This window comes from Bubalus bubalis, chromosome 16 (genome assembly GCF_019923935.1).
Source record: "Bubalus bubalis isolate 160015118507 breed Murrah chromosome 16, NDDB_SH_1, whole genome shotgun sequence".
Taxonomy (NCBI): domain Eukaryota; kingdom Metazoa; phylum Chordata; class Mammalia; order Artiodactyla; family Bovidae; genus Bubalus; species Bubalus bubalis.
Window position 1 is genome coordinate 56,086,271 of NC_059172.1, and position 14,535 is coordinate 56,100,805.

Below are 14,535 nucleotides of genomic sequence, written 5' to 3' on the forward strand. Positions count from 1 at the left end.
TCGAGGCCCCCAGAACAGCCCTCTTTTGTTGCCTGGAGATTGGTCTTTGCTTGTCCAACCACCAGTTCTTCTTGGCATGATGCTCACTCTGCTGGGCACCTGCTGGCCTACCGCTCCCTGCAGGTTTGTGTCAAACAAGGCTCAGAGCTGAAGGGTCTGGAAGGACAGCCTCATGGGGAGTGGCTGACAAGGAGGTCTTCCAGGGGAGGGTGGGGGCTGAGGGAAGCTTAACCTTACCTTCCCTCGAGCCCTCGGGGACCCTCATCCACATGGTGTGAAGTTTGCAGGGGGCCTCGAAGAGAACAGTCCCGCTCCCTCCCCTCCACTGCTGGGATGGACTAAACTAGGGCATCTCCACTCACGAACACAGCAGACGCTGCCCTTGGCTGACTCTCTGTACCTGAAAACACATCACGTCTGATTTTTACAACACGCCTGCAGGAGAGATAATAGCGCCACTTCACAAATGAGGACACTGAGGCTCAGAATGGTCACCTGACTTGCCCGTACGGGGAGCCCGTGTGTGAGACCCCCACTCAGAGACAGGCTTGGCTCCGTGGCCCTGGGGGGCCGGAGTGGGGTCGCAGGTCACGGGCCCTACATGTGCCAGCAGCACGGATCGAGGAAGGCGCGTGGGCAGTGACAGACGGTGGCAGGAGTCTCGGGGCCGTGCGGCTGGCGTGTCAGAGGCGAGCTCGCCCTTTCATTTGTTTTTTTAATACTTCTCACCACAACAGAAACTGCTGATCTGCAGGTGTGCAGCTATTCTAAGAGAATGAACTGGCTGACACTCGATTCCATGGAAGGCTCGGTCCTGCCCGCTCACCCTGCCCCTCCCCAGGAGGTGCCCCTTGCTGGCTCTTCAGGCCGCTGCTGGACGGTCCAGCCTGCGGCCACCGCCGACCCTCCCCCTCCTGTCCAAATGGGCCAAATCCAGCTGACCAATGGCCTCTGAAATTTTCAAATGATTTTACTGTGAATTAAGATGCAAAGTGGGAACGTCCATAAAACACAAACGATAGTGAACAGATCACGTAAACCAAACGCCTTGTCATGGGTCATGAAACAGAACATCGCCGGCACCCCCAGAGCTGCAAGCGCCACTTTCCATCCGTAGTCACACACCACCCTGGCTCCACTGCCCGTGGGGAGGCCAGGAGCTGTGGACACGAGTGCCGATGAGGACGCAGGGGGTCTGGGGTTCGGTTCCAAGACTGTGCGGACGGTGTGCTGGGATTGGTCCTATTTGGACTGATCTGCCCCTCCACAAAGAGCTGGACTGAGATTAGGCCAGGCAGGCGGCGGCACTGCCACCCTGACAGGCCAGGAGGGCACTGAGCTAGGTGTGAGGGAGAAAGTACTGACCGGAAGGCCTTGCAAGAGGACCTGCCAGAGCTGGAGTCAGCCAGAAGGGACAGAAATCTGAACACCCGCAGCTTAAACTACTAATCATTTTTTTTTTCTCATCTGAGGGGAGCCCAGGGCCATGAAGGCTTCCCAAGTGACTCAGACGGTACAGAATCTGCCCGCTGTGCGGGAGACCCTGGTTCGATTCCTGGGTGGGGAAGGTCCCCTGGAGTAGGAAATGGCAACACACTCCACTATTCTTGCCTGAAGAATTCCATGGACAGAGGAGCCTGGCGGGCTGCAACCCATGGAGTCTCAAAGAGCTGGACACAATTGAGTGACTAAAACATGCACACAAGGCTGTGTGACTCACAGCACAACCCAAGCCCAGGTTCTCCATCTTTCTGCTCTGCCATCTAAGTCCCTGGTTTTCAGCCTTGCGTTCATTGCCTTGTGGTTGCAAGGTGGCTTCTGCAGATCCAAGCACTTCATCTGTGCTCAAGGCAGGAAGGAAGGCGAAGGGCAGAGGACCAAAAGCAAAGCTGGCCGAGTCTCTCTCCTCTGAAGGAGCTTTCCCAGGAGCCTCTTCCAGTGGCTTTCACTTGCGTGTGTCAGAACTGGGTCCCCGGTCACCCCTCACTACAGGGGAGCCTGGGAAATCAACCTCTTCAAAAAAGCTGGTCACATCGCTACCCTGAGAAGAGTACAGAAGGAAACCAGAATTTCTTCCTCAAAGAAATACTCTGGGACCAAGGCAAGGAGAACCTTCCTCCCCCTCCCACTCACCCCCCGCCCCTGCCAGCTGCCTTCCAAGAATGGGGGTCGAGCAGCACTTTTACTGCATGAGGATGCAAGTTTGGGCCAGAGTTGGCTTACTGAGACGGCTGAGAGAAGCCTGGGCTGCCTCTCGGGGTCCCTCTCTCAGTCCTTCCCCCACATAGCCTGCCATTTCACTGCAAAACCAAAGCTGAATAAGTAATGTATTATCTTTCCCACCAGTGACGCATCTGCTTGTAAATGTGCCAAGAAGGACTAGACAGACAAGTTAAGTGGTGAGACCTGGCTGAGAACATCTAAGAAGGTCAGAGCACAGAGGGCAGTGAGGAGCTGTGTCCCTGTGGGCTGAGAGCTGAACCAGATCCAGAAAAAGAATGAACCGAGCATCATGTTTATCGGCCATCCAGTCACTCTATAGATTTTTTCCAAGCATGACAATATTACTTTTCCTTTTTGATTTGCAAGAGATCTTTACGTATTAAGGATCTCAATCCTTACGTATTAAGAGTATCTCACTATAGAGGGCTTCCCAGGTGGCTCAGTGGTTAAAGAATCCACCTGACAATGCAAGAGACACAGGAGATGTGGGTTTGATCTCTGGGTCAGGAAGATCTCCTGGAGTAGGAAATGGTGACCCACTCCAGTATTCTTGCCAGGAAAATTCCATGGACAGAGGAACCTGGTGGGCTATGGTCCAAGGGGTCGCAGAGTCGGACATGAGTGTGCACACACACATTACATTACACAGTTAAGGGCAACACATGACTTGGAGTGAGCATCCAGGCTGACTCATTCAACAGTGGGGCTCTGGACGCAGTGGGGAAAAGGGAACCCTGTAGTGGGCTCAGGTCTCCTCCTTCCTACGCCTCACTTCCTCACAGGCTTGCACTTCTAGAGCTACAGTCAGAATTTGGGACATCGAGACACTTAAAAATTGGAATATTTCATGTAAACTATGGATCTCCATCTTATGTTGAGAAATTGGAAGATCTATCAAACAAGGACCCCGCATTCCCCTACACTAGCCAGAAGCAGAGACCCCAGTTACACAGGAATGTGTTTTCCGGGGACTTCCCTGGTGGTCCAGTGATTAAGAATTCACCTTGCAATGCAGGGGACACAGGTTCGATTCCTGGTCCCGGGAATCTCAGCTGCCACAGAGCATCTAAGCCAGCACATTGCAACTACTGAGCCCGTGCGCCATAACTAGAGATTCTGTGCGCCACAGTGAAAGACCCTGCATGATGCAAAGAGTTCGAGTGCCATCACTAAGACCATCGCAGCCAAAGTAATTAATTAATTAATCAAATTTTAAAAAAGGAATGTGCTTTCTGGTCACCCCAGCCCCACCAAGCATCTTCCTGCTTGCATAGTTCGAGTTCCTTAGTCTCAACTACATCCCATAATTGTGTCCTGGAATTTGAGTCTGCAACCCCTTGTGGCTAGCAAAGCCTTCAGGTGATAGAGATGAGCCGCTCAGGAGCCCACAGCCTTGAATGGCTTCAATCAGGGGCTCCTGGGGCCCAGTTCTGGTTGAAATCCTCTCTCATGGAGATTTACAAACATTGCTAATACCCTTAATTACAGAGCCTGGGTGGGAGAAAGCGTGTGTGACTTGAGTGGATCACCTGGGAGCCTGTGAATTTTGCTAATACTGGGCAGTGGCCCTGAACTCCAGGCCAGGCAGGGAGACGGCCAGTCCTCTGGGCGTTGTGGGAGTCCCTGTTCTCACGGGGAGAGGAAGCCGCCACAGTGGTTGAGGTGAGAACAAGAGGTTGGGCATCCTGGGTGGACAAGAGCAGCCACAGACAGCTGCCACAGGCTGGTCCCAGGCCCAGATGCACCCTCCACAATCTTTCTGCAAAAATCGCTGTCGTGTGCAGAAATGCAGAAACGTGCAAAGTCTGAGGGCGCTCAGGAGTCCCCCCACCGCATGTGTGTAGTCTCAGCCCCACCCCCAACCATGTACATCTTTCAGGCAGCTGAGGATTTTAAAAAAGATGTGTTTTGATCTACAGGTGGCTGTGGTTTGAGCAGGTGGGGGTGGGGACTTGAGGCTCCCTTGTCTTGCTCCAGGCCTGGCTCTGGGAGGAGGGGCAGTGCTGCGTTGCGCAGGCTGGTGTCTGAACTACAAAGAAGCTAGTGCCAGGGTGTTCTGCTCTCCTCCTACCAGAATGCAGCCCCTGCCCCCGGTCTCAGTGGTGTCCTGCCTGCTCCCATGGTCCTCTGGGGCCTCTCCTGCCCCAGGTATGGCCCAGAGCAGGGCCTGGCCCAGGATACATGAGCATCTGGCTCGATGTGATCCAGCCCCCAGAGCACAGATCAACACCCCTTTCCTGGGAGCCCACACGATCTGAGAGGAGGAGCTAAGTCACCGGCACTCCTGGAGCTGGGAGGGGCCTGGCGCTGGGGCTCTAGGCCCTCCATGCCCAGGCAGGAGGCTGCCTCAGCTGGGACCCACAGCCCTGAATCTCCCAGGGCTATCAGCTCACCATCTGAGAGGTGGGACTCAGTCCCCCACCCTCCTGCCCAGGGAAGTCCTGACACTCAAACCGGAGTGAACATACAACAGATTGAGAGGCTGGCCAGGTGGGTCCTCAGCTGGGGCCCCCGTAAGGGACTTCATAGCGATTCAGGACATAGTTCTTCTCCCGGAGCTCACGGAGATGCTCCTGTTCTTAGCCCAAAAGTCCAGCTCTAGGGACTTCCCTGGTGGTCCAGTGGCTAAGACTGACCCGTGCAGGCATCCCAGTACAGGGGGCCCAGGTTCAACCCCTTGTCAGGGAACTAGATCCCACATGCCACAACTAAGAGTTCGCGTGCCCCAACGAAAGATTCCACATGTCACATCTAAGACCCAGCACAGCCAAATAAATAAATTAAAAAAAAGTCCAGCTCTAAGGCCAAGGTGTCAATGTGGTCCCTGGAGTGGAGCCGGATGGGCACCACCTCAGCGCAGATGCCCCGCCCCAGCCCCGCCCTGGGAGGTCTCAGGAAGGGGGTTGTGGGGCAGCATGGGGAGGGGTGCCCACTTCAGGAAGTCAGTTCTGCAGCATGCTCTTCACCATCTCAGTCACCTCAGAGAGGAGCAGAGCCTCCATCACCCAAGGAGTCCCTGGGGGAGGAGAGCTCAGGCATCACCCATTGCCACCCTCTGTCCTGCATGCCCTGGCCACGTCAGGGCGCCCACCCGTTCACCAGGTTAACCCCTCATTCACCCTGCAGTCCCCGGACATCTGCCACTGGTGGAACTCCACAAAGCGCCCATCGGGCACAAAGAAGGGGTGTCTTGAGTAGATCAGCGAGAACTGCTCGGGGTGGCTGAGGACCTCTGGCTTCACCTGGAGTCAGGAGAGAGGACACGGGCACCCTGGGCCCGTGTGGAGCGGAGGCTGGTGGCCCTGCAGCCCGGGCTTGGGCTCCGGTTCTGGCGCTGCTCAGCCGTGTGGCCTTGGTCCAGGCCTGGGCCATGGGGAGTCTGGTCTGCTGGCCCCCACGTGCCGGCCTCTAGAATCCCAGCAAGAGCAATGGTGTACAGGAGCCGGGACCCCCTCAGCCCGGCACCCCAGTGCTCACCACACAGCAGCCAGGATTAGCAGCCAGCTGGTGGCAGGTTCCTCTGGCTCCCAGTGCCCCCTGAATCTCTGTGGTCACCGTGAAGCCAGGCCCAGAGGCTCAGGGCCCCTAGTTCTGGCCCAGGTGTGGATGAAACCCCAACAGCTTTCTCCAGTGAGGCGGACGTGGATGAGCGTGCCCGGGGAGAGCGCGGGAGCGTCAGAGCAGGGCTCGCTGCTCTACATCAGGTGTTTTCTGTTCATCCCCTCCCAGCGCTACACACGTGAGGGGGCTTAGTGGGAGACAGGCCAGCCTGTCAGAGATTTGGAGGGGAGCAGAGGAAGGGGCTCAGGTTTTTCCTTTTGGGTGGGGGCTGGTGAGGAAGCAGCCCAAGCCAGCACATGCATGACCCAGGAGCTGCGCTCTGTGCAGTGGGTGCCAGGGCCCTGGGGCCGGGCTGGAGGACAGGAGCTGTGCAGCCTTGGGCAAAAGGCTGCCCTCTCTGAGCCTCAGACAAAGGGGAGAAAGTGCATAACAGACCATGCTGAGCACAGGCCTGGGCCAGAATCAGAGGGAGCAATTATGGTTCCTGAGCAGAGGCCTGGCCTCAGGACCTCAGGCAAGAGTGAGCCCAGCAGCAGAGTGAACAGTCACCGTGAGGTGTGAAGGGCAGGATGGGGTAGCTGGGGGTAGAGGATGAGCTCGGTTTGCCTGGGGGAGGCAGGGAGGGCTTCAGGGAGGAGGTGAGGAGTTAGAAGTAGATTGCCCTCCTCCTGCTCAGTTCTTTGTAGAGAGTTTCTGTAGGGTCCGAGGAGGGGCCCTGGTTATTCCTTCTAAACCCAGTGCCACCAGGAGAATGACTCCCAGGCTGTGAAATACTGAAATTTACAGAAACTGAGCTAGGTCACCCTGAAAGCTGTCCTGTGAGATGAGGAGAAAGGTGACTGGTTCTAATATGTCCTTCAGTGTCAAAGATTTTAAGTTTTACGCATTAACCACACTCCTCTGGGCCGGCTGCTTGTCTGACCCGGACGATGTGGATAAGGCTCTGAAATACCTGGAGGTGAGGAGGCAGCATGGTGGGCTGCTACACCGGGGCAGGACCACCTGCTTGCGCCCTGACTCTGACCTGTGACCTCTGGCAAGTGGCAGCCACACATCCCGACTCCACCGTGTCTTAGCATGCAGGTCCTACTTCGGCCACAAGGGGGCAGCTGTGAGCCAAGAAGAGAAGGCCCAGGAGGGGTCACCTGGCTTTAGGAGGGCCCAGCCTCTTGGCTCCCTGTCCAGCCCCCACCCACAGTCACGATAATGTCTCGAACCTTCTAGGACAGCCGGATCCTCACCTACCAGTATGGAATCCCGACCTCTCTCCAGAAGACAGGCCAGCAATGGGACTTCCCCAATGCCTGGGCCCCCCTGCAGGACCTGGTCATCAGAGGTAGGGAGGCAGGGATGGGGCCTACCTCAACTCAACCCCATGAGGATAGAGGCTCGGCCTCCCTGGCACTTGGGAGGCGAGAACAAAGGATGCAGAGGCTTTTCTCTAACTTCTCTGCTCTCTCAGCCTCTCAGCAAACAGTTACTCCTGCCCCCACCTGTCAGGGGAACCAACCCTCCACTCTCCTTAAGCCAACCTAGATTAAGAGCAGCTTGGCTTCTGGTTCCAGGAAGGAGGTCTTAGCACCTGGGCCTCTTCCAATCCTTGAGAGAATAAGGTTCAGACCTCTGCTTCCCCTGGGTTGGGGGCTCTGGCGATTTTGGGTCCTGCCTGGGAAATGAGATCCCATACACTACCTGCCCCAGCCAAAAAAAAAAAAAAAGGACATACAGATGGCCAAGTGGCACATGAAAAGATGCTCAGCATCACTGATTATTAGAGAAATGTGAATCAAACCTATAATGAGATATTACCTCACACCAGCCAGAATGGCCATCATCAAAAACCCCACAAACCATAAATGCTGGAGCGGGTGTATGAAGGTTCCTTAAGAAATTAAAAATACAGCTATCATATGACCCTGCAATCCCACTGCTGGGCATATATCCAGAGAAAAACATGGTTCAAAAGGATACATGTTCCCCAATGTTCACTGCAGTGCTGTTTACAATAGCTAAGACATGGAAACAACCTAGATGTCCATCCACAGATGCATGGATAAAGGAGATGTTGTACATGCATACAATGGAATATTACTTAATAAAAAGGGACGAAATTGGGTCATTTGTAATGATGTGGATGAACACTGAGTCTATCATACAGAGTAAAGTAAGTCAGAAAGAGAAAAACATATCATACATTAATACATATATATGGAATCTAGAAAAATGGTACTAATGAACCTATTGGCAAGGCAGGTATAGAGACGCAGACATAGAGAATGATCTTGTGGACACAGGGAGGGAAGAAGAAGACGGGACAAATCGAGAGTAGCATTGCCATATATACACTGCTGCTGCTGCTGCTAAGTCGCTTCAGTCGTGTCTGACACTGTGGGACCCCATAGACGGCAGCCCACTAGGCTCCCCCATCCCTGGGATTCTCCAGGCAAGAACACTGGACTGGGTTGCCATTTCCTTCTCCAGTGCATGAAAGTGAAATGTGAAAGTGAAGTCGCTACCATGTGTAAAATAGAGAGCTGGAGGGAAGCTGCTGCATGACACAGGGAGCTCTGCTCTGTGATAACCTAGAGGTGTGGGATCGGGGCTGGGTGGGAGGGAGGGAGGCTCTAGAGAGAAGGGATATATATAAGCTGAAACACAACATTGTAAAGCAATTATACTCCAATTTTTAATAAATAGATAAAACAGATAACCAACACGGACCTACTGTATATCATGGGAACTCTAAGTACTCTGTAATAACCTAAATGGGAAAAGAACTTGAAAAAAGAATAGATAACTGAATCAGTTTGCTGTACACCTGAAACTAATACAACATTGTTAATCAACTGTAATCCAATATAAAATAAAAATTAAAAAACAGAAAAAGGCTTAAAAAAAAAAAAAAAAAAAACCTTGTATGAGAAGATCCTCAGGGTCCTCCTGCCCAGAACGAGATGGGGGAATTAATTGTCAGGCTTTGCAAAGCCGGTGCCCAGCACATTCAGGGGCAGTGGCGGCACCTGGTGGTCATTCTTGGGCACTGCAGGGCTCAGCCGCTGGCCAGAGCAGCTTCTCCCTGTAAGGGGCTCCCATTGCTTGCTTCCCTAGAGGCCTGGGGTTGGGGGCTGGGGCAGGGCTTGACCTTAAAGCTCATCCTCTTGTCCTCAGTATGACATCAGCAACGGTGGACAGCCAGGTGGTGGAGGGGAGTATGAAGTTCAGGTGAGTGGGCCACATCCTCCAGGAAGCTTCGGGGCTGTACTGTCCCCATAACTGGCCATGACCTCCCCTCTCTGGGCCTCAGTTTCTTCTGTGGAGGCTGCATCCCAGGGAGGAGCCCGACTGGTGCTCCCTGGTACCCCTGGGGCTGGGGGGCCTGGGCCTCTAGGTGGGGACCCCACAACCTATAAGAGGACTTGGGGGCCTGCCCCAGGGGTCTTGCCCCATGGACCTTACCTTTCTCCAGGAGGGGTTTGGCTGGACCAATGGTGTGGCTCTGATGCTGCTGGACCGCTATGGGGACCGGCTGAGCTCAGGGGCCCAGACCGCTCTGCTGGCGCCCCAGTGCCTCGCAGCTGCCCTCCTGCTCAGCCTCCTGCCACAGTGACGGGCCTTCAGGTCCCCATCTGGCTGCAGCTCCTGCCGATTCAACCTCCACACGTGTCCCTACCTTCTGCGCCTCGATCCTTTATCCCTGGAAAGCTCACCCCCCTCTCCTTGTCCCCTCCCCCAGCCCAGTCCTTGGTCATAACAGAGTGGGGGCAGGGCAAGGACCTGGGGGCCATGGTTGGGCCCTGGGTCCCTCCTGAAACATTTAATAGGCTGGAAATGCTGCATCATGGATCAGACCTAGTCTCCTTTCCCACGAACCCCAACTCCACGCTGCTCACAAGGCCTCCCAAACACATAGTCCAAAACTGCTTTATTGTTTTGCTGAGATGCTTGAAAATGCTTAAAATCATCCAGCCTGGGGTCCTTGAAACCAGGGGACACAAGTCCCAAGAAGTGGAATCAGAACAGTGTCAAACACTGCCCTCCTAAACTAGCCCTTCAGGGAAGTTCAAATTTGAAAGCATTAGTCTAGATCATTTTATGTCTTTAGAGATTTTTTAAAATAGAGCAATCAGCCAGCAGTTATTTTATCAGCTGAATGTACACAGGGGAAGAAAGGAAGATCACTGTCATCCCAGGATTACTAAGGTTATAATCAAAGCTGAGCCTCCTGGAAGCAACATACGCTTAACACCAAGGGAGGGAAATAGCCTTCACTAAAATAAACTAGGCAGTCACTCCACACATACACATACAGATAATAATAACAAGCCCTGGTTGAGGGGCATGGGGAAAGGGAGACAGTCCCCCAGTTTGCTGCTGCTGCTGCTAAGTCGCTTCAGTCGTGTCCGACTCTGTGCGACCCCATAGACGGCAGCCCACTAGGCTCCGCTGTCCCTGGGATTCTCCAGGCAAGAACACTGGAGTGGGTCGCCATTTCCTTCTCCGATGCATGAAAGTGAAAAGTGAAAGTGAAGTCGCTCAGTTGTGTCTGATTCTTCGCGATCCCATGGACTGCAGTCCACCAGGCTCCTCCGTCCATGGGATTTTCCGGGCAAGAGTACTGGAGTGGGGTGCCATTGCTCTCTTATTCTAAATGTCCATTTCCCAACAACAACAACAAAAATTCTGAGACATGCAAAGACACAAGTATCACACATGCACACAAAGCAGAGAAGAGAAAATTGCCTGTAAGAGTGAACAAATGTGGAGTTAAAAGTGAAAACTTCAAAGTGACCACTATAAGTATGTCCAAGGAGGTAAAATACTTAAAGAAGTAACGTATAGGACTCCCCTGGTGGTCTAGTGGTTAAGAATCTGCTTGCCAGTGCAGGGGACATGGGTTGGATCCCAGGCCTGAGAAGACCCCATGTGCCGCGGGGCAAATGAGCACGTGCACCGCAACTTCTGCAGCCTGTATGCTCTAGAGCCAGCAGGAGAAGCCCCTGCCGTGAGAAGCCCACATGCCAGAACTGGAGAGCCGCCCCTGCACTCCACGACTAGGGAAAGCCGTGCAGGGCAATGAAGACCCAGCGCAGCCAAAAATGTAATTAATCAATTAATTTAATTTTAAAAAGATAACATCCATGTTGATGTTTGACAGAAAACAGTAAAGTTCTGTAAAGCAATTATCCTTCAATTAAAAAATAAATTTAAAAAAAGGTTAACATCCAGACTCCTTTATCTGTTTTTTAAAAAGAAGTACATGATAGTGTTGCACCAAATAAAGAATATAGAGAAATTAAAAAAAAAAAAAAAAACCAAACAAGGGTTTCCAGTTTTTAGTTCAGCACATAAGGAACTTGGAAGTCATCAGTCTGTTTTAACAACACTGAAAATTAACAACTCTCAGATCGGTCGGAGATTGAAGTAACAGGGCAAATTGATAGCCCCCAAATCAGAGAGACAAGTGGGTACAGAGAATCACAACTTACCAGAGCAAAACCTTGCAAGTCAAAACTTCTACAGGAGTAACTATCAGGTGTCTTTTACACAGTACACCATGTCCAGGCTTCAACAAAAAATTACAAAGCATTCTAAAAGAAAAAAGAAAAACCAGTTTGAAGAAACAGAGAAAGCACCAGAATCAGATTCAGATATAACAAGGATGTAGGAACTATTAGACCAGGAATTTAAAAACAACTCTGGGCTTCCCTTGTGGCTTAGCAGTAAAGAATCCACCTGTTAATGCCAGAGACCTGGGTTTGATCCCTGGGTCAGGAAGATCCCCTGGAGAAGGAAATGGCAACCCACTCCAGTGTTCTTGCCTGGAGAATCCCATGGATAGAGGAGCTTGGCAGGCTACAGTCCATGGGGTCACAAAGAGTCAGACACGACTGAGCGACTTCACTTTCACTTTCACTGTCCTCTTGTCCAGAGCACCCTCCACTGATTTGCCGCTTGTAGGGCAGAGCCTGGAACTTTTTAATTGATGTATAATTGATTTGCAACATTGTGCCACTCTCTACTGTACAGCAAATGACTCCTAGACATAGACATGGCTACATTCTTTTCTATTCTTTTCTATTACGGTTTATCCCAGGAGATTGGCTATAGTTCCCTGTGCTAAACAACAATATGATTGATATGCTAAGGGCTCTAATGGAAGAAGTAACCCTGCAAAAATGAGATGGGTCACGTAAGCAGAGAGATGGACATTCTTAAAAAGAATTAAAAATAAATGCTTGAAGTAAACACACTGTAACAGAAACAAAAACTGCTTCCACAAACATGGAAATTAAATAACATACTTTTTAGACAATCAAAGAAGAAGACAATTGAAGAAGAAAATATGAGGGAAATGAGAAAATCCTTACAAATGAATAAAACAAGGACACGAAACACCAAAATTTATCGGATGAAGCAAAAGCAGTGCTTGGAGGGAAATTTACAGCTCAGTCGTGTCCGACCCTTTGCAACCCCGTGGACTGCAGCCCACCAGGCTCCTCTATCCATGGGGTTCTTCAGGCTAGAACACTGGAGTGGGTTGCCATCTCCTCCAGGGGATCTGACCGACCCAGGGATTGATCCGAGGTCTCCCGCATTGCAGGCAGAGTCTTTACCATCTGGGCCACCAGGGAAGCTGCACAGGTCCACATTTAAAAAGAAAAGAGATAGGATAATTGGCAGTTGAGTGAGCGGGACGCATGGGGCCACTGGGCAGCAGGGACTCATTGCTGGAGCCGCAGGCACACAGCCTGGTGTCGATCCACTTGGTGTGCATTTCCACAGTGACCGGGACCCAGCAACATTTTTTTCCAACCTTCCAGGATGAGGTATGACTGCCAGAGAGGGGAGAGGTTCCTCCCTCCCAACACACCTCCTTGCCAATAAATAAATAATAATTTTAAAAAATTGGTTCTTTAAAAAAAATTGACAAAATTTTTACTAGAACAAAAAATTGACAAAGAAAAAAAAAGACAGAAGGCACAAATCATTAAAATCAGAAATGAAATGAAGACATTACTATAGACCTTACAAAAATAAAGAGAAGACTATGAACAACAAATAAGGTATGCCAACAAATAAGATAACCTAGATGAAATGGACAAATTTCTAGAAACACACAAGTTACCTAAACTGATCCAAGAAGAAACAGAACATGTGAACAGATTTATAACGAGTTGTTCAGTTCAGTTCAGTTGGTAAGTCGTGTCTGACTCTTTGTGACCCCATGGACTGCAGCAACGCCAGGCTTCCTTGTCCATCACCAACTCCTGGAGCTTGCTCAAACTCATGTCCATCAAGCCGGTGATGCCATCCAACCACTCTAACCTCTGTCATCCCCTTCTCCTCCTGCCTTCACTCTTTCCCAACATCAGGGTCTTTTCCAATGAGTCACTTCTTCGCATCAGGTGGCCAAAGTATTGGACCTTCAGCTTCAGCATCAGTCTTTCCAATGAATATTCAAGGTTGATCTCCTTTAGGATTGACTGGTTTGATCTCTTTGCAGTTCAAGGGACTCTCAAGAGTCTTCTCCAACACCACAGTTCAAAAGCATCAATTCTTCAGTGCTCAGCTTTCTTTATGGTCCAACTCTCACATCCATACATGACTTCTGGAAAAAATGTAGCTTTGACTACACATTCAAAAAACAAAGATCATGGCATTTGGTCCCACCAATTCATGGCAAATAGATAAGGAAACAGTGGAAACAGTGACAGACTTTATTTTTGGGAGCTCCAAAATCACTGCAGATGGTGACTGCAGCCATGAAATTAAAAGATGCTTGCTCCTTGGAAGAAAAGCTGTGACTAACCTAGACAGCATATTAAAAAGCAGAGACATTACTTTGCTGACAAAGGTCCATCTAGTCAAAGCTATGGTTTTTTTCCAGTAGTCATGTATGGATGTGAGAGTTGGACTATAAAGAAAGCTGAGCATGGAAGAATTGATGCTTTTGAACTGTGGTGTTGGAGAAGACTCTTGAGAGTCCCTTGGACTGCAAGGAAATCCAACCAGTCCATCCTAAAGGAAATCAGTCCTGAATATTCTTTGGAAGGACTTATGCTGAAGCTGAAGGTCCAATACCTTGGCCACCTGATGCAAAGAACTGACTCATTTGAAAAGACCCTGATGCTGGGAAAGATTGAAGGCAGGAGGAGCAGGGGATGATAGAGGATGAGATGGTTGGATGGCATCACGGACTTGATGGACATGAGTTTGAGCAAGCTCCGGGAGCTGGTGATGGACAGGGAGGCCTGGCGTGCTGCGGTCCATGGACACGACTGAGTGTCTGAACTGAACTGAACTGACTAGACGGACCTTTGTCGGCAAAGTAATGTCTATGCTTTGCGATTATAATTTAAAACCTTTCAACATATAAAACTCTGTGTGATAGTTATTTTAGGTGTCAACTTAGCTTGGCCAAGGTACCCTGATATGAAGTCAAAGATTATTCTAGATGTTTCTGTGAATATATTTTTTAGGTGGGATAGAAGGCAATGCACCCCACTCCAGTACTCTTGCCTGGAAAATCCCATGGACGGAGGAGCCTGGTGGGCTGTAGTCCATGGGGTTGCTAAGAGTTGGACACAACTGAGTGACTTCACTTTCACTTTTCACTTTCATGCATTGGAGAAGGAAATGGCGACCCACTCCCGTGTTCTTGCCTGGAGAATCCCAGGGACGGGGGAGCCTGGTGGGCTGCCATCTCTGGGGTCACACAGAGTCAGACACGACTGAAGCAACTTAGCAGCA

At 51.0% G+C, this 14,535-nt stretch overlaps 1 protein-coding gene and 1 long non-coding RNA gene across 8 annotated transcripts; one reads left to right on the plus strand and one right to left on the minus strand.

Annotated features, from left to right (window-relative positions):
• Positions 1 to 948: 948 nt before the first annotated feature.
• Positions 949 to 7,167, minus strand: LOC123329805. The gene is made up of 3 exons (XR_006545384.1): positions 7,030 to 7,167; positions 5,343 to 5,631; positions 949 to 2,041 (listed from the first exon to the last, which is right to left on the minus strand). It is a non-coding gene; the product is annotated as an uncharacterized LOC123329805 (long non-coding RNA).
• On the plus strand, positions 2,762 to 10,123 carry LOC123329804 (trehalase-like). Of its 7 annotated transcripts, none has more exons than XM_044929649.1 (4): positions 2,762 to 4,713; positions 7,009 to 7,120; positions 8,953 to 9,006; positions 9,251 to 10,123. In XM_044929649.1, the coding sequence occupies exons 1-4, from the start codon at positions 4,550 to 4,552 to the stop codon at positions 9,389 to 9,391; spliced, it is 471 nt and encodes a 156-aa protein (XP_044785584.1). In that variant the 5' UTR covers positions 2,762 to 4,549; the 3' UTR covers positions 9,392 to 10,123. The 7 variants fall into 7 exon arrangements, with proteins under 7 accessions (XP_044785584.1, XP_044785582.1, XP_044785585.1 ...); XM_044929647.1 differs by lacking the exon at positions 2,762 to 4,713 and adding an exon at positions 5,039 to 5,325; XM_044929650.1 differs by lacking the exon at positions 2,762 to 4,713 and adding an exon at positions 5,822 to 5,927.
• The last annotated feature ends 4,412 nt before the right edge of the window (positions 10,124 to 14,535 follow it).